Consider the following 26,377-nt stretch of genomic DNA (forward strand, 5'->3'; position numbering starts at 1 on the left):
CTCACTTTGAACAGTTACAGGCGTTTAAGCAAAGTTGGCTTACGTGGAAGACCATTTTTCTTGCCATCGCATCGACACAGAAGGCGTCTAACTTGAGCACCTTTTCGTGTCGCTCCCAGTCCTGGTTTTGCACACAGACAGGGCTGTGCTGCGGACTCGCCTGGGTTACCTTCCCAAGGTGGTGTCACACTTCCACATCAACCAGATTCTTCCCAGCCAGAAGCCTCTTTGTATGTTGTGCGAACTCTCCGGCTTTACGCAAACAGGACCAGAGATATTCGCAAGTCGGATTCTCTGTTCGTCCTGTAGGATGTTCACAAGAGGTGCTGGATGACTACTAAACAACCCTTGGCCTGCTGGCTCAGTTTCACTATCCGCCAGGCTTACAGCTTGGCGAATCTTCCTGCCCATTCCACATGGTTAGTGGGGACTTCTCGGGCAGCACGCTGTGGTGCTTCTGCAGAACAGCTCTGTAAGGCTACCACGTGGTCATCTGCTCATTTATTAGAATTTATACCTTTGACACATTTTCATTTTCAGATGCTGCCTTTGGGTGTTCTGTTCTCACTGCAGCTCAGGAGCGTCCCTTCCTATAGGGGGGAGGGTACAGCTTTGGGAAGTTCCAGTGTTATCTGTGTGCTCCTTAGCGGAGGAAGCAGAAAAAGACTTATGTTGCTTATATGTTAAGTCTCTTTCTTAGACTACATAGGGGACACAGGGAACCCACTCGACTGCTGGGGTGTGCTTCCTCTGCAAACTGTCCGACTCTGTCTGTATGGTCCTGTGTGTGCGCGCGCTGGACCTTTCTCCTCTTCCTCGCTCCTTGCCGTGGGCTTGCAAACTAAACTGGCTGCCAGTGGCTGGGGTAAAGAGTCTGGGATTGTGGGTATTTTCAAGTAACTGTTTGGTGCCCAGACTGTCCTTACCAGGCTATACCCAGCGTTCTCCCTTTTTCCCTTAGGGAGTCAAAGAAAGACTTAACAGGTAAGCAATACAAGTCTCCTTTTCAGCTCCATATTAATAAAGAAATGTGTTTTTCACAACGGTTTACATTTTTTGGTCTACAGCCTGTACATAAAAACTGGGTGAATTGTAACATCTCTCTTACCCACAACAGTAGATTTCAGCTACAAATGCAAGAGTTACACCGGCATATTCTCAACTGTAGCAGAGTTAGAAACAAAAAAGGGACTTAAAACAGGGTTGGCTGGTTTAAACAAAAATGTCACAAGGAAAAAAAACCCCAAAAAAAAAAAAACCACACCTCTGGCTTCTTAAAAAAAAAAAAAAAAAAGCCTATTATAAGGGAATCCCCACGGTATTCTTGCACATTCTTGTTGCTTGAGGTCTTCATTTGAGCGAGCTGAACAAATGCAGTAAATTCACACACACACAACGGAGACAGAGAGGTTGAACCAGATCAGAGAGATACTAAATCTGCCAAGCATCAGCTAAGACTCAACAAACTCCTCCTCCTATAACAATCCTATAGGACAGGAGAAAACCACAAGTAACATTGTCAATGGGAGAGAGGGACACACACACACACACACACACACACACACACACACACACACACACACGGTAAAGGTTGAGGTATAGTGGCTGCAGCAGGAAGAGAGTGCCAAGCCCCACATAGGAGCACAGAGAAATGAACAAGACAGAAATTTCCTCCTAAAACAAAACAAAGACGGCGCACAGTATCCGCAATGGAGAAGGAAAAGTCCTCTTTCCCAAGTCCTCCAATTAAGGAACATGGTGGTAAATGATTTCATGTCTAATGGTAGAAAGTAGCGCACCTAGCAATGGACTGTTTGGAAGCTGGCATACACCATTTCTGGGCTGATAGAATCAGAGATTCAAGGATGACCTATGGTTCAACTGAGATTCCATTATGTTAAAGTATAGCTGGCCCCACCTTTCCACCAGCTAAAGAAAAGCATCCAGATGAAGGAAACATCACTGGGACGAAGAAGCTAGCAGCTTACAAAATCCACTTCTAAGAGGTCTATACCAGGAAAGAACCCATGACGACCATAACGGTTCACTCCACAATAGCTAGCAGGTCCCACGGCCAGAGGGCTGTGGTTTTCTTGAGGTCTGAGGTACACCACTGCCACGGCATTGTCGGACCTTTATCTACACTTCCGCACAAGAAATGACGTCCTCTTACTAAGAACAGAACCATCTTTTCCAGAACCCTTACGCAAACAAAATAAAAATAAAATCAGATAGTAGCTTTTAGTGTTGTTTTATTTGACTCAGATATCTACTAAGAAGCCAGAAGCAAATGAAATGACACTAAACTGAACTGCTCACAGCAGGAATGGGGTATGAGAGGGCATAGATATCTGATATCTTTAGTGCCTGCACTCCTCCTGCACCCAAGTCCCCCAGTTGGAGGACTAAAAATTATCCATTTGAGAGATAAAGACCTAGGCTGCATTTACATTATTGAACACACACTACAGCTAAATCACTCAAGAACAGACACTACGGGGTATATTTACTAAAGTGAGAGTTTTTAGAAGTGCCCATAGCAAGCAGTTTTGGACTATTATCTTCTAGAAGGTGCCAGTTAAATGTTAAGTAGAATCTGATTGGTTGCTATGGGCAACGTTTCCATTTCTAAAACTCTCACCTTATTAAATATACCCCTACAAATGTAATGTAAGACCAGAACCTACCACATCCCACAGTCCAACATAGCCCCATTTGTCTCCAGCCGCCACAAGTATTCGGCTCTTTGATGGATGAACAGCCACAGAGCGGACACCAGAAGGGACAACCTTGGCGACAGACTTATCCCTCAGCTTCAAAGCTTGCAGATCCGCTTTATACCTGACATAAAACAAAAAAAAATTTGTATCAAAAGCAGAAGTTATCAATGTAGAAAAACCACCCATAATAACCACATAACTGTGGAGTTGAAGCATTCTCAGGTCTTTGAGTGGCAAAAATGTAGCTAAATTGCCATCATAAAATTTACTACTGAAATTTCAAACTTTTGGGATCATTTGATACAACTATTGATATACCTCTGCCTTGGCTACTAAATCCCCAATGGCTCCTAAGTTACACAACACGTTTCACATTCGGTGTTCTTACCACAACAGCTCTTTGCAGTATGTTCTGGGACTTTCCACAGGGTCCTATTTTATTATGACAAAAAATAAAAAAATAAAAACACACACGGAAAGATTTTCAGTACATATGCTTAAGACATAGATCAGAAAAATGACTTAAGCCAAAGCAGAACTGTTAAAAACAAAAAAAAGTGTCAGATACCTGGCTAATGGATGCCCACGTCCGCAGGAATGTTTGCACGGCTCCACAATCCTTATCGTTTGTGGCAACCATTTCTATAGGACCTGGAGGTTTCTTTCGGTTTATTGGTTTCACAGGCTGTAGAACATACAAGAAATATTCAGTCAAAAATACATTAAAAAAAACTTTTAAACGGTACCAAGCGGCAAACAATGTGGGTCTACTCTCTTACTTTAAGAATCACAGATTAAAAATACTGTGAAAAACACACACTATGCGGAAGACAGAAAAAAAAAAAAAAAACACACTACCACCTGGTCATTGACCTTTTGTCACTGACTGTTGTTATACAGATATAAAACGTATGTACTATTCTGCTTCAATAAAGAGAAAATTATGTGTGTGGGTGTATATATGTGTATATATATATATATATATATATATATATACACACATATACATGCACACATACATATACATACACACATATATACATATACACCAAAAAAAATTTTAAAAGTACAAACTGCCCAAAGTGGGGTTCAGATTTACACCGCTTTTGTGGGTCAAGATAAATAAAAACTAAAATACAAGCAATTTTAACTGCATAATTGGTCACAAAATCGTTTCATTGTTGAATAAGAGCATGTCATCTATTCCTTGCAGTTTCCAATTTATATTGCATATTTGGTTACTTTGAAGTGTTCGCCACTATAAGACCATCAGCTAAACAACTAATTCTCTCCCACGATCACAACACACGCAAGGAGCATTGTGGCTAAGCTACGCCAAGTTCCGCCAATGACAAAACATGAAGTTTCCTTAAACAATGCCATGCAGTCTACATTGAATAATATCTAAAGCTGCAACTCTTCAGCTTTAATGATTTAGTGCAAAGGAAGCGCCACACAGAATTGCAATAAAGGCATACCCCAAACCCTTTTTTACGTCTATTCACAGCTGCCATGACTAACGGCCTTACATTATTTCTCACTTTGAACGGCAACGGCTTTGGTCTTTGCACTCGTTTCACACACTGAAGCCTCAGCGAACGTCGAGTGACTTTATACCTTCTCTTTTGAGGCGTTCTAGACCAAAATAAAACGAAAAAAAAAGTTCATAAAAACAAATAAATTGACTCAAAAAGAACAAGTAAATGTTATTCTGCCCATTACTGTAGACTATTAGGGGTATTCAATATGGAGCGAAAAGTAATTTTTTGTGATAATTTCGTAAAAAATGACGTCATTTTCGCTGGTTTTGGTTTTACACTGTATTCAATTTCAAAGACTTTTCGCAGGTTTGAAAAGTCTTTGAAAAAAAACGGGGATAAGTTTTCACCACTGAATAGGTGGCGAAAAAAAGTGCAGAATTGGGGTTTAGGGGTGCAGGCTTAAAAAAAATAGCCTGCACCCCTGGGAATGACATTTTAAAAATAACTGTCAAAAAAAAAGTAAAAAAAAAAGAAAAAATAGGGACACCCCAAAAAATAAATAAAAAAATTGGGGTGAAAAAAAAAAAAAGTGTTTAAAAATAGGGAAGTAGGTACAGGGCTATTCTGCAAATATGCGGCAGGTGTATTCTAGAATAGGCTATTAGCGGCAGATGCATAGTTGCAGAATTTTTTAAAACTTACTTTAGGAACATAAAAATATGCTAGTACCCATTTTCATGTACCCCAAATTTGATGGGACCACCGAAAAAAAAATAAAAAAAATAACCTAAGTGCTCTTCTGCAACACTTCTTCAATGTCGGGAAAAAACACCTGCTGCGGCTATTTAAATCCACGACTTTCATTTGCAGGCTAAAACGGGGGTACCCATAGTGATCCCCCATGTTTTTACAACTTTAGGGGGTCCTACATTTATTAAAGGAAAAATCTACGCAGATCCCACTTCGCAGTTTGCAGTTTTCGTAGCTTTTATATTGAATACTGGGATAAAGCGGGCGCGCGCCCGATACTTTATCCCAGGAAAATCTCCAATGTGGGGCGAAAAGTCCAGCACGGACTTTTCGCTCCCATATTGAATACCCCTCTATGTCTGTCGGCACCTCTGTAGGCTGTGAGCAGAATCAATGTGCTTACTTGAATCTGCCCCTTAGCAGGAGCAAGTGAAAATATTTGTTAAATATTGTGATATTGATTCACTAGGCTACAGTTTGTAGTTAAATTTTCAAGTTGGACATTGTAGAAGCTGAACTTACAATGAATGAGAAAAACAACAACAACAAAAAATCCCATCTATTCAGGATCCATTCACAAAATAAGAACTGGGAGTGAGCTCAAGAATCCACAGAAATTGTTCACTTCCATACAACATTTTGCCAGGTTTAAAGGAGACAAATTGTGGAGAGACTTATTGCAGTGAGAAAGGGATGCATTCCCTGCAGTTTAAGCCAGTGAATTGACACCTCCAGGCCCAGTAATGGAGACTTGGACCCAGAGGTATGACACAAAGTTCAGGAAAGGCAAAAACAGAATATATACACATAACTGCAAAAATAAGTTCAACTAACCAACTTGGTACCTGACCCTAAACTGGACAAATGACCTGCTTTACTAACTGGGGACTGTAGCACTGGAGTGGCCACATTTAGTGCTCTACTGTACGTAGCTTGTTTGCAGAGTATGACCTTTACGATGTAAGGAGAGTGCAGTTCCCTCCAGCCAAGGATTATACCCATTTTTCCCACGCCCACTCATTCTCACACAGATTTATGAATGCTTGATAAATGGACTCTACAACATGCTAGCAGATCCAGAATTATACCCATAGTGTGGTCTGATCATGCTGCGGTAATATGGTATTGGGATGGCGTTAACTCTAAGACACCACCTAAGCCATGGCGCTTTCCGGAATATTATCGTCTCCAGAGGCTACTAAACCACTAACTGAATGACTGCATGTTTACCAGACCACTAATACTGCACAAGACACTTCTGCCACCACGTATTGGTGTGCTCTCAAAGCAGTTCTTAGGGGCTTAGCCATTAGGTCCAGTGCCTATTTGCGTAAACATCAGAATTAGAAACCAGATTGGCTCAGGTGGAATTTCTACATAGGGCTAATTACTACTCGCTCTCTTAAAAGAGAACTCTTCCATTCGTAAACAGTTACAAAAGTTAATTATAGCCTTCATGAAATCAGCTCTTCCTAAACTCCCAACAAAAATTGTACAACTTCAGTAATAAGCCAGGTAGACTTCTTGCTTGAAAACTTAGGAAAAAATAGGCCCGAAATAGAATTCCATTCCTTCTTTCACAGATTGGTAGAAAACTTATGAACCCTGTAATTATAGCAAATGCCTTTGCCGATTACTAAGTCTCTTTACAACCTACGCCTTGATGGTTCCACGCCTCAACCAACATCTCTCTATACAGACCTTTTTGCGAGATCTCCACCTTCCTTCTCTAGGGATAGACAATTTAGAGGCTTTTAAGATTCCTTAGACTGATCGTGAGGTCTTGGATGTGGTTAGGACTCTCCTGATAGGCAAGGCACCTGGTCCGGATGGATTCACTAATTCTATAAATTTTTTGCAAGCCCTTTGGCACCGTTACTTACCTCCCTGTTTAACTGGATCACAGAACAGGGATCACTTCCTCAAGAGATGCTTGAAGCTAGAATAATAACACTTACTAAACCTGGGAAAGATCCTAAGTCCAGTAAACATTTCAGACCCATTGCTCTTCTTAGTTTGGATATCAAGATCTATGCTAAACTTATTGCCAATCGGTTATCCCCTATGCTTTTACGCCTTGTCCATCCGGAGCAGGTGGGTTTTATAAGTGGTAGACAAGCATCGGACAATACTTGTAGAGTCTTTAACATTGTGGATTATGCTTTTAAACACCATAAGGAAGTGGGCCTCTTGTACCTAGACGTCGAGAAGGCAACTGAACTATCTTTTTGCAACTCTTTCTAGATTTGGATTTCAGGGTGCCATACTCCAATCTATTAAGGCCCTTTATAGCAACCCGGTAGCTAGGGTATTTAGTAATGGGTTCCTTTCATCAATATTCCCAATCGAGAATGGTACGAGACACGGCTGCACTCTAACCCCTTTAATGTTCTAGCTGTGGAACCATTAGCTGAGTCAATAAGATCTGCCCTCACTTTTCCTGGTATAACTATTGGCTCTTCTCTACACAAAATCTGTCTCTTTGCAGATGATATTCTTTTGTTTGTAACTACCCCATAGACTTCTTTGCCAGACTTGCACAAGGTGTTGGATGAGTTTAGTGAAGCCTCCTTTTATAAGCTAAAAATACCACAAAGACGGAAGCATAGAGTGTAACCTTTCTAGAAAAACTTTCCAGCCTTAAACCGAACTATCCGTATAACTGGAAGGAAGATTCTATACTTTGAGTGTTTCTATTCCAAACAAAATTGGCAAATGTATTGAAGCTAATTTTGATCATATATGTTTAGTGATATCACAGAACTGGTGCAATTTTTGCTTTTTCTCGAGGTTTCATGGTTCGGTCGTTTATCGACATTCAAAATGATTATTTTACAGAAACTAATGTTCCTATTCCGCACTATTCCATACCACATTCCTAAATCAGTTATTCAAAGTCTACATAAGCTTATAGTCTCCAAATATGGAAACCGCTCCCTCCCCAAAACCCCCCCCCCCCAAAAAAAACCACCTCGGTTGGAGTTTTCCAACCTCTCGAGACCCAGATGTAATGGAGGGGGGTTAGATGTCCCTGACTTATTTGCATATCACTCTGCTTGTCTTTCACAAATGAGTGACTGGGTACTCCCTCCAGGGACTAAACCATGGGTTGATCTAGAACAGGCACTTTTACCAGACTTCCCACTTAAAGATCTTCCGTGGACCCCAGTCCAATTTCGCCCACTTCCTCCAGATAAATTACTGACTCCCTTAACTTATGGGATCTCATGATAGATCCCAATGCCTTATGCTGCCTGCGGGCACACTATCTTTACATGCAGTGTCACGCTTACTTCCAGACCTTAGGGTCATGCACTGGCTATCTAGGGGGTTGACATGTATTGCTGACCTTTTAAGAAACTCCTCTCTTGTCCCCTTTTCACATCTACAAGCACAGTATCTTTCCTCTGCAGACTTTTTTACCTTATTATCCTATCAGACATTGGGTACTTAGTGTGGTTACGTTATGTGGTGCCATCCGCTGTCCTAACCAAGACATCGTAGCTAAAATTCACCCAGGGTAATGCCAGGTTGTATATTCATTTTTGGTATGTGCAGTGTCTTAAGGCCCCCTTACATGGTGCAATATAGCAGCCAATACGATGGATTGGTGCGACATCGCTGCTATATGGGACCGTATGTGGGCATAATATCGGCCAGTGCCCCAGTCTCAAGGGTTCGTACACCGCACCTCCAGATCTTACTGCATGTTCACTTGATCTGGGGATGCGATGTACGATACCATTCAGCACTATGCGTGTATGCGTGTGCCAACATATCGGGCAGCGGATCACATTGTGTGGGGACTGCCCGATACATAGGCCATCGCAAGATGCATATTGCAGTGTATGGGGGCCTTAAATGTTCATGGCCCTGACAAATTCCCAACTTAATGTGGAAAATCTTGCATATTATTTTCACACCACAACAATGGGAATAGTTTTATTTAAAAGGAACATCAATTGTCTAAATGTCATAACCACTTAGAACTGCAATACAAAATCCTTCAGTTTATATTTTACAGCAGCTAAGCTACAGTCATGGCCAAAAGTTGAGAATGACAAAAGTATTGGTTTTCACAAAGTTTGCTGCTTCAGTGTTTCAGACCTTTTTGTCAGATGTTACTATGGTATAGTGAAGTAAAATTACCAGAATTTCATAAGTGTCAAAGGCTTTTACTGACAATTACATATATGAAGAGAGTCAATATTTGCAGTGTTGAACCTTCACTTTCAACACCTCTGCCAATCGCCCTGGTATGCTGTCAATCAACTTCTGGGCCACATACTGACTGATGGCCGCCTATTCTTGCCTAATCAAGGCTTGTAGTGTGTCAGAATTTGTGGGTTTTTGTTTGTCCGCCCGACTCTTGAGGGTTGATCACAAGTTCTCAATGGGATTAAGGTCTAGGGAGTTTCCTGGTCATGGACACAAAATCTCGATGTTTTGTTCCCCGAGCCACTTAGTTATCACTTTTGCCTTATGGCAAGGTGCTCCATCATGCTGGAAAAGGCATTGTTCATCACCAAACTGCTCTTTAATGGTTGGGAGAAGCTGCTCTTAGAGGATGTTTTGGTACCATTCCTTTATTCATGGCTGTGCTCTTAGGCAAAATTGTGTATGAGCCCACTCCCTTGGCTGAGAACCAACCCCACACATGAATGGTCTCAGGATGCTTTACTGTTGGCATGACACAGGACTGATGGTAGCGCTCACCTTTCCTTCGCCAGACCAGCGTTTTTCCAGATACCCCAAAACAATCTGAAAGGGGATTCATCAGAGAAAATAATTTTACCCCAGTCCTCAGCAGTCCAATCCCAGTACCTTTTGGAGAATATCAGTCTGTCCTGGAGAGAAGTGGCTTCTTTGCTGCCCTTCTTGACACCAGTCCATCCTACAAAAGTCTTCACCTCACTGTGCGTGAAGATGTACTCACACCAGCCTGCTGCCATTCCTGAGCAAGCTCTGCACTGGTGGTGCACCGATCCCGCAGCTGAATCAACTTTAGGAGACGGTCCTGGCGCTTGCTGAACGTTCTTGGGCGCCCTGAAGCCTTCTTCACAACTATGGAACCTCTCTCCTTGAAGTTCTTGATGATGCGATAAAATGGTTGATTTAAGTGCAATCTTACCAGCAGCAATATCCTTGCCTGTGATGCCCTTTTTGTGCAAAGCAATGATGACTGCACCCATTTCCTTGCAGGTAACCATGGTTAACAGAGGAAGAACAATGATTTCAAACTCCTCCCTCATTTTAAAGCACCCAGTCTGTTATTCTATAGCTGCGTACACACTGGACGATTTTTATCAACGTTATGAATGATGATATTGTTTATCGTTAGATCGTTCATATCATTGACCTTTTTGCACTGAACGACCAAGGATGCGCATGGCCATATGGACGATAACGAACTCTGAGGTCGACCTTACAGGCTTGCCAACTTGCTCGATATCTATGAATTCATTTTAATACTGTCAGAAATAGTTCATGATCATTGATGAAATCGTTCAACAATATCATTCAATTTTAAAATAGGAAAAATCGTTCAACGATATTGATGATAGAGCAAGTCGACCCGTGTGTACGCAGCATAACTCAATCAGCACGACAGTGATCTCCAGCCTTATCCTCATTAGCACACTCACCTGTGTTAACAAGAGAATCACTGACATGTCGCTGGTCCTTTTGTGGCAGGGCTAAAATGCAGTGGAAAGGTTTTCGGGATTAAGGTCATGGCAAAGAGGGACTTTGCAATTAACTGCAATCCATCTGATCACTCTTCATGACATTCTGGAGTATATGCAAATTGCCATCATAAAAACTGAAGCAGCAGACTTTGTGTAAACCAATACTTGTGTCATTCTCAAAAACTTTTGGCCATGACTGTACACTCCATATGGCTGACTCAATCCAAATTTTGTTGGTGCAACAGCTCAGAAGTTGGTGACATTTATCATATCTTCTGGGAGTGCATCTCTACGTCCTTTATGGTCCGTGATATTTGACCTGGTGTACAAAGTTTTGAACATTCGTATACAACCTTCCCCTGCACTTGCTCTTTTCCACGATTATCAGACAGATATGCAGAATTCTGACAGCTATATTTTGGGACATATTCTCATTGCTACCAAAACAGAGATAGCCCAGCTCTGGAAATGCCCTCATCCCCCGTCTCTATATAGGATGCATATGAAGTCCATTATCCGTTTTTAATGGAAACTCTAAATGTTCCCTACTCTGTCTGTTTTCTCACCATTAATGATATGGATTAGATGTCATGAGTTCATTTCTGCTGGGGAGGGGGCCAACTTATTGTTGGAATCTGATATTTCCTCTGGTTAGTTATCCAGCGAGTCCTATGATATTTCATTTTGCAGACATTTAACCGTGGCAGACTTGAATAATGTTTAGCTGTCTTTGATAATATGCGGTGTAGTTAAGTTTGTAATTTATGACTATGTGCATATTGTATTGTACCCTTATTCCCTCCCTAACCTTTCCCTTTTTCTGTCTCTTCCTTCCCAAATTCCTTCTTTCGTTATTATTGATATATTTATGCAAAATTTCAATAACACACTTTTTTTTTTTTTCCAAAGTCCAACTATACAGCAACATCTCAGAGGTGTACAGAAGTGTTTGGCTAGAGCTGCACACTGAACTGGCTGCCAAACTTATCTGCAGAGACGGGGCTGCTGGAGAAGATGGCCGTCGCTCCTGAGGAGTGAACTTTTGGCAGACTGCCTCAAGGAAGGGGCCCCTCCCCAACTGCCTTCTCCACCAAGGGGAGACAAACATGGCTTTCCTCAGCAATACTGGGAGCCTCTTCTCTTAAAGCCTTGCCGCTCCGATGCGCGGCTGATGCAACTCCGGGCCGAGGTCTGTAGTGTCAGTGCAGCCATCTGCAGCAACATTTGCCATGACCTCCGGAGTGGCTCCCATGGAGGGAACAGGCCGACGACAATTAGCGCTGCCTGTGGCAGTGACTCAGCAGTAATTAAGTGAAATAAAAACTTGGGGGTCTGCGTACTAAGCGAGAGTGGACGGAACTAAAGTACCAATCAGCTTCTAACTGTAATTTTTCAAACAGTCTGTAAAGTGGCAGTAAGGAACAGACTGGTTGGTACTTTATCTCTATTCACTTTATCCCTCTCCAAAGCTTAGTACATAGAACTCTAGCTGCTAGACTTCAACCTTTTTGTGCCCAGACTCCTCAGCTCCATCTATAACCCAGTGTCAGGGGATTAGTTTGCACTACCACTTTGTCCACACATGCTTAAAAAACAAAACAAAAAAAAAAAACGGTCCTTTAAACATAGTTGCAGTGGTTTTCAAATCCCACTCTTAAGTTCCCCACCCATGAGACCGCCCCCCCATTTACTCCCTCTAGGCTGTTTTATTGGGAGCGCTGCGCCATGTCCGATTTGAAAGCGCTAAAATGAGCCTTGACCTTATGGCGGCGCCCCGCTGAAACAACCATTCCCACCCACGGGCCACAAGGAAGAGGGGGGGGGGCGCATCTATTCACACAGCAGGGACAGCCCAGCATCTCCGTGAGTGCTGGGTACGCCCCCTTATTGTGATGAAAAAGGTAGCACACCTCAAGACCACAGGCCCTACCCTAGCGTTCACACGAAGTTCTATTTCTACTTCAGGGTCCATAGGGTATCCACAGGATACCTTGGGGTATAGGTGTGACGTCAGTCATCGGGACCAAAGAGTTAAGCTTTCAGCCTCCCAGGATGCACTAGGTCCCCCTCCTATACCCCGCCCCCGAGCCAAGGCATCCCAGTTTCGTTTGGTGCCCGGTCGGAGTCGGAGGCACCTGCTAGAGGGGGGCTTAGAAGAGCCCCTGAAGCTTTTTCTTCATGCAGCTGTGGCTGCACATCTGGATGAACAGCATGGACAGTCAGTCCTGACGTCCATGCTGTCTTCCCTACACCCCGCCGGTACCAGAACGCCGGTACTGATCCGGGGATGCTGGTGGACATCTGGGGTCACAGCTAGCGGTGACCCCAGATGTTCCGGACCATGGCCGGATTCAAGGGGGACAGAGGTAAGCAGCGGGGTCCCGCGGGGGGTCCCCGCTGATCACATGGTCCTAAGTCCCCAGGCAGGGAGCTCCCTGGGGACTGGCTACAGCGTGGAGCCAGGCGACCAACCTGCGCTTCCACAACCCCCTGGGACAGCGGACCGCAGCAGAGTGGCAGCGCTGCGGGGTCCCAGGGGTTAAATGCATGCCAGGGGAGCGCGCCTTCCCTGTCTCACAGCCGGCGCCTCCCCCGCTGCACACAGCCCTCTCTGCAGTGTGCTGACTGGCCCTGTGTCAGCGCTCCTCCCCCAGGCCAGCCTTCTCTCTGCTCCTCGGCGGCCATCTTTTCTGAAGCATGGTGAACGCTGCTGGAAGCCTGCATTGGAAGCATCGTGGTCTGGGTCCCCCCCGCATACCTCTCCTCCGCTGTGGTCAGGTCTGTGTATGCAGCGCTGTGTCCTACCAGGCCCTGTGTCTGTGTAGTTGAGTGATCAGCGCTGTTAGTGCAGGAATTGTTATTTCTCTGCATTGTATGTGACTGTGCTAGCGCTGCTGCCTGTAACTTTTTTTCTAAACTGTCAGCTGTATACTGTCCCTGTTTTTTCTGCTAAGCCCTTGCGGTGCGGTGCTGCAGGGTGGTCTCTCGCCTCTTAAATATATAATTGGTGAGAGGGGTCACATACGTGGTGCCATCATGTCTGAAAGTGATTTTCCCCTCCGGCTACAGTGTACTACGTGTAAAGTACCGTTAGCGGAGGGGGAGGGTAGCGCGGAGGGCCTCTGCCGGCAGTGTTTGTCTATGGCGCGGCCTCTTACGGTTACTGCACCGGTACAGGAGCTGCCCTGGGCTTGTTTCGCTCAAGCGCTTATAGCCTTAGTGGGCCAGTTAGCTCCGCAGCCCGCGTTTACACCGATGGGTTTGTCCCAGCAGTCAGTGGTGTCGTCACCCATGCAGGGTTTCCCACGACAATTGGTGGTACCCCACAGTCTCCCTATTTCCCCGCTCCCGGTTTCTCAGGAGCCAGCGTGGGTTAACTCCCTGACGAGTTCTGTACAGCACTTGTCGGATGTGTTGCAAGGGGAGTCTGTGATGCGGCCACATAAACGGCCGGTGGCGTCTGTCGGCTCCTTATGAGGATGACGAGGGGACGTCTGATGATGGGGAGATTCTGGATCCTTACGATCAGGAACCTCTCCATGCTAAGGACGCTGATGTTAAGTCCAAAGTATATATTCCTGGACTTATTCGGGCGGTCCGCACAGCCTTGGTGATTGAGGACGAAGTTCCCCCAGCGGCTAAATCTAAGTATGCCTTTTTCAAAGATGTGAAGGGCGATGCCACAGTCTTTCCTCTTTCGGGTCAGTTGGTGGACCATTTAGAGGAGGCGTGTAAACAGCCTGGCAAAAGATACCAGCCGCAGAGACGCCTTGCGGTGGCTTATCCGTTCGCGGATAATTATTTTGCAAAGTGGGAATCCCCTCCACAGGTGGATTCTCACGTGACCAGTCTTGTCCGTAGTGCCACATTGCCGATGCCATCCATGTCCTCCCTTAAGGATGCTACGGACCGCAAGGTGGAGATCTGCCCGAAGTCCGCTTATTCCCTTGCAGGGGGGGCAGCACGGCCGGCTATGGCCATTTGCTGGGTTGCCAGAGCGATGGAGCGCTGGGCATATTCATTTGAGGCTTATTTTAATTCCGACTGTCCGGCCGAACAGGCAGAGTTGATTGGCAATCTCCGTGATTCGGCCACCTACATCAACGAGGCGGCCCTAGACATTAGTACTCTGGTGTCTAGGATTTCTTCAGCAGCGGTAGCTGCTCGTCGCACCTTGTGGCTGCGATCCTGGAAGGCGGACGCAGATTCCAAGAAAGGTCTGGAAGCGTTACCGTTTACCGAAGAAGTTCTCTTCGGTCCGGATCTGGATAAGATTGTGGCCACGCTGGCGGCAGCCAAATCGGCTTGTCTCCCGTCGGCCGCTGCTCCTTCTGGTTCTGGACCATCGTCCTTTCGGTCATCTAGGGCAGGCCCAAACCACAGTCGTTTCCTCGACAGGCTGGCCCTAAGAAATCGGTCAAGCCCCGGAAGCAGGCATGGAGTACCAGACGTCCGGCCCCCAAGCCAGATGACAAGCCTGCGGCCTGACGGTCCGGGCCTCCCTTTGGGGGATCCCAGGGTGGGAGGCCGCCTGCTGCAATTCGCCCAGTGTTGGTCGACCACTACGACAGACACTTGGGTTCTGGAGGTGGTCTCCCACGGGTACGCCCTCTCCTTCCGGCACAGACCCCCGGCTCGATTCTTCACCACGGTTCTACCATCAGCCCAGAACAAGGCTACGGAGCTGCGGAAGGTATTGCACACTATGATCCAGGCTGGAGTTATAGTGCCTGTTCCATTCTCCCAGAGGGGCCAGGGTTTCTATTCAAATCTTTTTTTGGTACAGAAACCCAATGGGTCGTATCGTCCGATTCTCAACCTCAAAGCACTCAACAAGTCTTTGCGGGTTCCGAAGTTTCGGATGGAGACCCTACGGTCCATCATTCTGGCGCTGGAACCTGGGGACTACATGGTGTCATTGGACATACAGGAAGCTTACCTGCATGTCCCTATTCTTTTGCGCCATCAACAGTTCCTCAGGTTTGCAATCCGCAGCGACCACTTCCAGTTTCGGGCGTTACCTTTTGGCCTGGCGACAGCACCACAGGTTTTCACCAAGGTGATGGCGGTCATGGCGGCTTCTCTGCGGCTGCAGGGAGTCCGCATGTTGCCGTACTTGGACGACCTGTTATTGGTGGCGGGATCTCCAGAGCTCCTGTTACGCCACTTGGACCTGACCATTGCACTGCTGCAACGGCACGGCTGGCTAATCAACTGTCAGAAGTCCACTCTAATCCCGTCTCGGAGGATTCTGCATCTTGGAGCCTTATTGGACTCGGGACAGCAAAGGATCTTCGTGACGGAGGATAAGATCTCTGCTTTACAGTCAAGGGTGCGCAGTTATCTGCACAGCCGCCGGGTGTCCCTACACTCGGCGATGAGGTTACTGGGCTCCATGGTGTCGGTGTTCGACATGGTGGAATACGCCCAGTTTCACCCCAGACCTCTGCAGCACCTGATCCTGTCCAAGTGGAACGGGCTGCCTCAGTCTCTGAAGTCCCAGAGGATTGTGCTCACCCCGGAGGTTCGCCTGTCCCTTGCTTGGTGGTTACAGACGACCCACCTCAACAAGGGACGTCCGTTCTGGGTTCCAAATTGGGTGCTGTTGACAACGGACGCCAGTCTTCGGGGCTGGGGAGCGGTTTCGGGTCCACACTTGTTCCAGGGCAGGTGGACGCCGACAGAAGCGGAGCTTCCCATCAATATCTTGGAACTCCGTGCGGTCTTCAATGCTCTCCAGCAGGCACATCGGTTTCTCCAGGGTCACCCGGTACAGGTCCAGTCGGACAACGCTACCACCGTGGCCTACATAAACAGGCAAGGAGGAACCTGCAGTCGGGCGGCTCTCGTAGAGGTCTCTCGGATCCTGGTTTGGGCGGAGCGCAATCTTCCGGCCATATCAGCGGTCTTCATCCCGGGAGTGCTAAATTGGGAGGCGGACTTTCTCAGTCGCCAGGACGTTCATCCGGGGGAATGGTCCCTGCACCCGGACGTTTTTCAACTGCTGGTGGACAGGTGGGGTCTTCCAGAGATCGACCTCATGGCGTCCCGGCACAACAACAAGTTGCCGGTGTACGGGTCTCGCACAAGAGACGAAGGGGCGTCTCTGGTGGATGCTCTGTCCGTCCGGTGGACGTTCCGGTTCGCATACCTGTTCCCTCCGGTCTCCCTTCTTCCACGAGTAATCCGGAAGTTCAAACAGGAAGGAGGGACGCTCCTGTTGATAGCGCCCACGTGGCCCAGACGGCACTGGTTCTCAGACCTTCAGGGTCTGTCCATGGACAGTCCACTGCGGTTGCCGCTACGACCGGACCTTCTGTCTCAGGGTCCTTGTCTTCACCCGGACCTGACTCGGCTGTCTTTGACGGCGTGGCTGTTGAGACGGCCATGCTGAGGACCCGGGGGTTTTCCAGCTTTGTGGTGCGTACCATGTTGCGAGCTCGGAAACAGTCTTCCGCGAGGATATACCATCGCGTGTGGCATACGTTCTTCCAGTGGTGTCGACCGAGAGGTTATGCACCGCGGGAGTTTCGTCTGTCTCGGATTCTCGCCTTCCTACAAGCGGGACTAGATCATGGGCTTCGCCTTGCTTCTTTGAAGGTACAGGTTTCGGCCCTGTCTGTTTGGTTTCACCGTAGGATTGCTACAATCCCGGATGTGCGCACTTTTATGCAAGGTGTTGTCCGCATTCAGCCACCCTTTGTTCCACCTGTGGCGCCTTGGCTGTGGTCCTGAGGGCTCTCCAAGGACCGCCGTTTGAACCACTGGGCTCAGTGTATCTTAAATGGCTAACAGCTAAGACTGTTTTCCTTCTGGCCATTGCTTCGGCCAGACGTGTTTCTGAGTTAGGGGCTCTTTCTTGTAGACCCCCTTTCTTGGTTTTTCATGGGAACAGGGCAGTGCTCCGCACTCGGCCCGAGTTTCTTCCCAAAGTTGTTTCCCAGTTTCATGTTAACGAGGAAATCGTTGTTCCGGCCTTTAACTCACCGGGTCTTTCCGTGGGTGAGGCCTCTTTGGATGTTGTGCGGGCCTTAAGGACTTATGTTGACCGCACTTCTTAGTTTAGGAAGTCGGACGCTTTGTTTGTCCTCTATGGCTTCCGTAAAAAGGGTTGGCCTGCTTCAAAGCAAACTTTGGCAGCCTGGATCCGTATGGCTATTTCTGAAGCTTATCTTCATGTAGGCCTGCCGGTTCCTCCTTCTGTGAAGGCTCATTCCACTAGGTCTGTGGGTCCTTCGTGGGCAGCTCGACGTGGTGCCTCTGCAGTCCAGATCTGCAAGGCTGCTACGTGGTCCTCCGTCCATACCTTCGTGAGGTATTACAGGTTTGACACCTTCGCCTCTCAGGATGGTTCCTTCGGGCGGCGGATTCTCCTTCCTGCACAGGAGCGTCCCCACCCTTAAAGGATACTGCTTTGGGACATCCCCAAGGTATCCTGTGGATACCCTATGGACCCTGAAGTAGAAAATATGAGATATGGTAAGAACTTACCCTTGTTATCTCTATTTCTACGAAGTCCATAGGGTTCCACAGGACTCCCGCCCTGTCGCACCTGTGCTGCAGATGGGCTTTGCTCTGGTCACCGGTTTTCCGTCTCCCTCTGGTGAGAATGTGATTCTTGTATGTATCCAGATCTTTGTTCTCTCTCTTCCTTCTCCTCCGGCCTATGGCTTGGTAACTAACTGAGATGCCTTGGCTCGGGGACGGGGTATAGGAGGGGGACCTAGTGCATCCTGGGAGGCTGATAGCTTAACTCTTTGGTGCCCGATGACTGACGTCACACCTATACCCCAAGGTATTCTGTGGAACCCTATGGACTTCGTAGAAATAGAGATAACAAGGGTAAGTTCTTACCATATCTCATATTTTTACAACCCATGTGCCCAGCCTATTAAAAACAGTATTGTTCCTTTACTATATAAGCCCTTTGAAAACAGGTTCGTAAAAATTAATTTGTAAATATTACATGTGAGTGAGCTAAAAAAACAACCACCAGACATATCAGTTTCCACCCTGTTAGATTTTACCTTTTACGAGTCTGTTTAGCCGGATGAAGACTTGATGCAGTCTGTAAAATAGCAAGGATATCTGTGATAAAGACAAGCACCACACAAACGTCACGCAAAATGAACACGCAAATAAAATATCACGTTTTGAAGATAACGTAAAAAAAATGTACATTTATTTAAAACGGAAAATAAAGCTCATCTATAACACTACAAATCCCATTTGGTAAAGACACCACACCTGTGCGTCTAAATATGTTTCTCATACTGTCAAAATGAATGCACGGTCCTCACCTAGGTTACGCCCATCATTATGCACGGATGTCATATTAGTAGCATGACATGGCAGCTAGGGCGGCTAAGGAGTAAAAGCAGCAGCATCCTTCACTTCTACCAAGAAGAAATATAGTCATGTTCACCACCGCTTGCAACAAACGCCTTAGGAGAACACCCTGCGGGAAACCCCGACTTCATACACACGTGTCCCAAACGCAAAACACGCACCTCAAGCAATTTCAAGGAATTCAGAAATGTAGAATTTTCTTTTATATTGTTCAACCTTTCAAGTTCATATGCAGAGAGTCCGGATTGTTCCTGGAAAGAGTAAAGAAAGAAGTCAAACTTTTGTACCAAAGACAACTTATGTAAGCTCAAAATAGGCAGGACTGCTACACCAGAGTAGCCACACAAGAGGAGTTACCCGAGTAGAGGGTTGATCATCGTCCGATACATCAGATTCATCTGTGGCATGCTTCTCTTCTTGTTCAGGCTCTAAGTTCAAGCGTAATAACTTAACAATAGGCTGCTTCCATATACAGATGGCCTCAAGTGTAGCACAAGCTTTATTCTCATAGCTGTCTTTCTGCTGGTGCGTCTTCCCGTAACCTACCTTTCTAAAATGCTTATTAGATGGAGTAAGTACATTGTGGGCATGTGACATAGAAAGAGGAGCAGTGCTGTTATTATCTGTACTTTCCTGTTGAGACACAAAGCAAAGAAAATGTGAACAAGTCAGGAATAGGATTTAGTTTAAAGAAACTTTTGCTTCACACTGTAACACCATTGAAAGGCCCAAAACTTTGACATTCTGTATGTGCGTTAAAGGAAAAAGTCAGGTCCGAAAGAATAATTAAAGCATGAGAATCTGAAGAATCTAGAAGCCATGGCACATGCAGGGGGGGAGTTGGTTAGGAGTACCCAGAAAACCCCACTGACAAAACACTCTGGGGTAAATTTATTAAAAAGGTCAAGTTTGGTATTTTGATCGTTTTTCCATCTATTTTGCAAACTGTCCATTTATGAACGGCAAAAGAGATGAAAAAAACGACCAAATGACAGACATTAGAACATCGGAGCAATAATCTGTTATTTTACATAGATACCTACACAAGCCATAGACTTACTAAGCATGTAGCAGCAGTTGCCACACTCTGACCAATCATCACTTCACCATTCATTTCTACAGACAATTACTTCTCATTCGCAACGGGGCTTGAGGAGCAGTAACGCTGTTTTTCTGTTTTGTCAAGTGTCCAAGTGCTATATGGACTGAAGAGAATGTGACCTCAGTTGTAAGTAATAAATTGGTGAATGAAGGTGTGTGTGTGTGTGTGTGTGTGTGTGTGTGTGTTAATCTAATAAAAGACTTCCCCATTCAGTGTCCGGTCTTTTAATTTATTTTTACAGGTGCCAGCTTGTCCTTCAAGTTCAGGCATGCTGGCACTTATAGTTCAACAAGTGCCATCATGCTGGGGCAGACTTTTTGCGGTTATTGGAAAATAGGGGAAATCCAACTGCGTTTTTCCCCCCCATTTGCAAATAATAGTCTAGGCTCAGAGGCCTGGGGTTGGTTAAAGATTGGGGGGCGGGCAAATGAACCCTGCACAAATCATAGTGATCTGTGAAGTGCTTCCACGCTACAACAGATTGCTGCAGTATAGGAGGAAGAAATCCAACAGGTATCGACATCAGCTTTTAAATGACAGGTAAGACCGATCCATAGTAAAGGCTTTTTTTTTTTTCTGCAATCAGACGTAAAACCAAATATTTCTTGTTTAATCTCTTTCTCCAAGCATTAGGGCAGGGATGGGGAACCTCAGGCCTGCAGAATCATTTGCACTGGCAATCTGAGATGTTTACTGCTCGTCTCATCTGGCTAGCAGAGTGTCTAGAATGGCACCCTGCAGCCAAAATCTATGCAGCAGTGCCGCCTGAAGAGTCCTTAGGACGCTTCAGACGGCCACACTGCTGCCCTTATAGCTCCCCGGAGCATCCTCAGGTTGCTCTGGCCAATGCCGTAATCACCGGTGACTGTAGCCTCGCCCCCATGTGACATCACACTGAGTGGGTGTGGCCTGCAAATGTTATATATATCAAAATGGCCCTCGGCAGAAAAAAAGGTTCCCCACCCCTGCATTAGGGCAACAAATATAGTGGATTATGTTCCAGCCCTAGGAAGCATGACACCTGACCCATCCGATGACCCCAATAGTTCTTCAAAGTTTACAACTAGCCCAGCAAGTAGAGAAGAAAAGGAGCAGTGTAGGACAACAAGCATTCCCGAATAGCCTTGGTCTGTGCCACCCTAAATCCATGAGACAAATTTAAAGTAAAAAAAAAAAATAAAAAAAATAATAATTTTCCAACTAAAACATGTTTTCTGTTGCTCTCTGAACATAATCAAGCAACAGCTGCCCCTCATGAAACTGCTCATTTCATGCTACTTTGAGATCAATGTACCTGTAATTTTGTCAGGATATGGGAACTTAGATGGCAGTAAAGTCCCCTTTATACACCTTCCAAATAAACATATCACCATTAGTGTAAGCACCCTAAGAGTCCTTACCGTATCGGAATGTTGTCCATCGTCTGATTCCTTTACGGATTGTTTTTCCTCTGCATTTTCAAGTTTTAGCTTTGTGCTAAACAACTTCACAGTAGGTTGCCGCCTCATATAGCCTTTCCTCACTGGGGTACCTTCCTGCTCCAGCGGGCGTTTATTCCGCGAACCACTCATATTAGACGTGAGGATTACATTGCGCGGAAGGAGAGGAGGAGGTGAAAGTCCATCTTGGATTTTGCTTCTCTTGGGTGTAACCTCCTATTGAAACAATTCATGAAATAATCAATCTTAGTATCAGATCAGAACATCCACTTATGTAAATATGCATTAATGAAAAATCCAGGTGATGCATAGAAAAATGTGTAATTCAGATGCCAGTCCATTAACTCCAGCAAGAACTTATAAGAAACCAGGGAAGACATGATCCGCTGACAGCAGCAGCAGTAACGAGCAGGGTGGTGCAAACAGCCAGGCATGTGGCTACTACATGGATTTTGAAGTTTACTCAGCAATGTTTTAAGTAGATGCTGTGGGAGTCAGACAATGTTTGGCATAGATAACGCATCTCTAAAAAGAACCCAATAACTAAGAACAGGCAAGGCCTTAGCACAGCAATGTATTTCCAAATGCCTACAGGGATAAAAACAGCATAAATTGAGTATTTACTAATAGATGAGGGGATAGAGAAGGCGAGATATCACAAACTTGGTGCAGTACCAGCCACCATTCTTATGACATATTAGGGCTTTCTAAATCACATTGCGATGTGACTGGGACGCACCGATGCTAGCAGAGTTGCACCGAACCTGGCGGTTCACGCTGACGACAGGTAAGTCGCACTGTGGTGTATTGTGGCTAGATGTATGAGGACATCTGTACATAATGCTTCTGCAGAACATAAAGAGACTTTCAGTCAGAACAGACACCCAGAAAAGAAACACTGACGTGCAGGGGCACCCGCTGTTGCCTTATACCAGTGACATCTTCGGAAAGACTGTACCAGCACAGGAGATCGTAAATCTCTGGCCATGTTCCAGTCATTAATATCGGACCCTCCCCCCAAAATTTGAGAGAGGCACCAATCTGAGGCATAACCCACTGGTTCCTTCTTGTGTCTAACTCTGAAGTTCTGTGAACCTGTGCTGCAGATGCTCAAGTCATCCCTCCCCTCCCTGAGACCCCTAGTCTCCACCCCCCCATCCTCTTCCCTGTCTGTCACTACACTGTCAGTGGCCAAGACCCCGCCCATCTCCAGTCTATCCTGTCTCTGATTTTCCTGTGGCCTGTAGCTCAGCAGGCAGGGACCAGACAGCTCCTACATCCGGACAGGTGCGTGCCACTGTGAATATGTTTTGATGTTGCCTGGGGAGAGGGGTTACTTGTGTAATTAAGAGGGAGGGGGTGTATATTTTTTCCTGTTTGGGGAGGGCGGGGAGGTGTTAAGAGTGTGTGCATGTGGTAATACTGTGTGTATATTCTTATGTGCGAGGGGTTTATTCATGTTATCAGTTATATGTGGGTCACTGATGGTCTCTGCATCATCTGGCATTCACTTCAACTCTATTATTTGGTGGTCACTGAGATGCTCTCTGCATTATTTGGAGGTCACTGTGATGCTGTCTCTATTATATGGTGGTCACTCCTATGTTCTCTGTATTATCTGGCTGTCACTACAATGTTCTCCATATTATATGGCACTCACTGTAATGCTCTCTGTGTCATAGGTCAGTCACTGTGATGCTTAAAAGCAGTGCGGGCTCCAGAGGTGAGGCTGCAGCACAGTCCAAAATTCAAATAGGGGAGCCACACCAACTAACATCACCAGCCAGGACTCACTAGCAGTTGGTGTAGCTCCCCTATTTGAATCTTGGACTGTGCTGCATCCTCACCTCTGGAGCCTCCACTGCAAGGGATGACCAGCACCATGTGCTGCACTGTGATCTGACACTGAGGGGCTTATTCAATTAGGTGTGCAAAGGCCCAGACCGTTCACCATCATCGCTGGTTTTCCATGTAAAAAAGTAATGCACTCATCCCCGCATTCAATTAGAAATCGGCGAATTCAGACCTGGCGAAAAGTGCTGTCAGATTTGGGGAATTCAGCCTGACACCACCCAAAAGATGCACTGACATTGGGGATCACTAGAGATGCCCCCGAATAGGCCTGCTGAATGAATTTGGGGTACTTTAATGCTCTCAATAGCTGCTAATTAGCAACTTTGCAGAAGTGGTGAAGAATAGCATTTAGCAGGTTTTTTGCAGAAAATAACTACTCCCAGCAAATTTGGGGTACACGAAAATGGGTGCTAGCATATTTTTAAGTTGCTAAAGTAAAGTTTTAAAATTTTTAAAAATCCACCTGCCGCAACCACCTGCAAATTTAAAAACACCTGGGCCACACTTGGGGACCCCCTAGAGTCTATTTCGCTAGTTTTTAAATTTGTCCCCCAACTTTTGACTTTTCGCTCCCAAATTTAAAGTACTTTTTTGGGGTGATCTACAGTATTTTTAAAACTTTTTTTTTACCCAGTTTACTTTTGGGGGACTGTCCCAAGGGTTCAGGGGGTTTCCAAAGTTTACACCCCAAAACCCCAATTCTGCACTTTTTTTTAGACACCTGTTCACAGTCAAAACTTTTTCACGGGTTCCATTGCATTGAGTATCCGCACCGCCAAAAAGTCTCCAGAATTGAATCTGGAGGAAACTTTTCGCATGGCGAAATGACGTCACTCGCGATACTTTATTGCCGAAAACAGCTTTTCATCCCTAATTGAATACGGCCCTGACTGGGAATAGAGGTGTTGCAGCACACTGTATCAGTGACAGGCTCAGTGTGACAGTGCATGTGTGGAGGGGGCTGTTACTGTACCCAGACCTGGTGCCCGGCAGCTCAGCTCTCCCCCATGGTGCTGTCTGTATTGTGTATATAGAATGAGATGTGACATCTGCATCGCAATGTTCCATCAGCGGGTTACTCCAGCTGCACCTGGGGTTTGGGGGGGGGGGGGGGGGGGGTTAGAGACGGTCAACATTCAGCAATTTCAGTGCACAAACTTTAAATTATCTCCCCCCCAACCTAAAAACATTGTGGCACCCCTGACAATCATATATCACTGCCGATCAAACATCACCGCAATTCCCATCAACAGGATGTATCCACACACCTGTGCCAGGAGAGCACCTCCAATATCTTGCCAACCTGGCGAATACTCATATGGAAGCACAAAAGGCATCAGCTCCTTGTCCTGTCACATGACAAACACACTAAATAGAAGCCAAGTGTGGAGCACTAGTTTCTGCGCAATGAACCTGGACCATGTTACTGGCACCCAGATCTACTACACAACAATGGGGTGTAAGATCATATTGCCAAAAATTTACAACCCTTAACAAAAAAAAAACCAAAAACACTGGCATAGTTAAAATAGGGCAGTGTGGAAGTATATAATGAGGATAGTTCCCATTTATTTTTTACTATAGCGCACAGTTGTTTTGCTCTTTCCCGCTTATGTGACAGCTATAGTTATCCGGGGTACAATTATGCTACATTCCTCCTCCGACGTGTCTGACAATGGCACCCACACAGTACATTACTCACCTGCGGTATGCTGGGCGCCTTCTTGCCCCTGGCTCTGGCTGCTGGACGCCGGGAAGACATAATAGCTCTGCCGCGCACAGAAGGTTAGGTATCTGCACTGAAGCCCGCTCTGTCTGCAACTTCCCGCCAGCCGACTTATGTAATGGTTTATTTATTATGGCGAAACGCCGGATCTGACGTCTCTGCCAGGGAGAGGCCCGCCAGCACCGCGTCCGCCAGGAGAGGGGCGTGGCCTACACATTAGCCGTTCTATATAATGTGCTGCCCCTTTATGAAGTTAGATGGACAGTAGGTAAAGAGAGGTACTCATACTGCTGTGGGACTACACATCCCAGAATACCCTGCCACAGATTTGCGGTTGGTGCATGCTGGAAGTAGTTTTACAGCAACTGGAGTGTCACACACGTTACTTACCAATGTATAAAGAAACAATAATGTGTTCTTTTTTTCCTAGAAAGGGTGTGTGTGACTGAAAAACCATAATCAGAGTAGTGAGCTACCAACAACTGCTAAATAAAACCTTCCCGGTAAACACTGTTGCTATACCATGTCTTTGGGACAATAATAGTCAAGCAGAGAATTAGCAAGTGACACCTCCTGCAAAGCCACCACCGCTCACAGCTACCTTTGCTTCCAACATATAGCTAATTAAGCCATTATTTATAATTTTGTAGAAGTCCCAAGCCTGCTTATATTTATTTATACTATTGGGGGAGATTCAATAGAGGGCAAGGTTTCATCAGAACCTTACACAATGTGTTTAATGTATTAAAACCTAATGATGCACTACATGCCTCCTAACTAGCCAGAGACCATGCCACCCCTCATTGGCCTTGCGCCCTGGAAAGTTGAACAGGTCGAGTCTTGGTCTTACTACTCCAGTCATATGACCACACTGCTTCGGCAGTTGTGGGCCACTGCCAGGCCCCTTCAATACAGAGTTCAACTTCCACTTGCACGCATGACATTGAAGGGACACGTATTAGGAGCCTGCATGGCCTTGAAGGGGCACACATTAGCAATCAAAAGTTCTGATCCACGGGGCTGTCCATTCAAAACTGGGAAATTTCTATGCTTAGTGCAAATTCCAAGGATTATCATCAGGGCCATTCCTCCTAAGAGGCAAGGGGGTCTATGTACTAAGCCTTGGAGAGATAAAGCACCAACCAATCAGCTCCTGTCACTTTTCAGGCTGTGTTTGAAAAGTGACTGAAGCTGATTGGCTGATACTTGATCTCCATCCTCTTTTATCTCTCTGTAAGGCTTAGTGCATAGACCACAAGGCGAGAACGT

The 26,377-nt window shown here is 45.9% G+C and overlaps 1 protein-coding gene across 1 annotated transcript in view; it reads right to left on the reverse strand.

Annotated features, from left to right (window-relative positions):
• The window catches only part of WDR76 (WD repeat domain 76), a 64,420-nt gene extending 39,188 nt beyond the window's left edge, over positions 1-25,232 (reverse strand). Inside the window, exons 1-9 of the mRNA XM_088452827.1 lie at positions 25,085-25,232; positions 21,490-21,744; positions 19,345-19,620; positions 19,149-19,238; positions 18,666-18,706; positions 4,250-4,355; positions 3,289-3,405; positions 3,109-3,152; positions 2,688-2,841 (exon numbers count right to left, since the gene is read on the reverse strand). Coding sequence (XP_088308953.1) covers positions 2,688-2,841; positions 3,109-3,152; positions 3,289-3,405; positions 4,250-4,355; positions 18,666-18,706; positions 19,149-19,238; positions 19,345-19,620; positions 21,490-21,744; positions 25,085-25,144 — 1,143 coding nt within the window. The 5' untranslated portion in view covers positions 25,145-25,232. The remainder of the gene's footprint in view (positions 1-2,687; positions 2,842-3,108; positions 3,153-3,288; positions 3,406-4,249; positions 4,356-18,665; positions 18,707-19,148; positions 19,239-19,344; positions 19,621-21,489; positions 21,745-25,084) is intronic.
• Positions 25,233-26,377: the final 1,145 nt, after the last annotated feature.

Source organism: Taudactylus pleione, unplaced genomic scaffold (assembly GCF_031769625.1).
Source record: "Taudactylus pleione unplaced genomic scaffold, aTauple2 ptg000556l, whole genome shotgun sequence".
Taxonomy (NCBI): domain Eukaryota; kingdom Metazoa; phylum Chordata; class Amphibia; order Anura; family Myobatrachidae; genus Taudactylus; species Taudactylus pleione.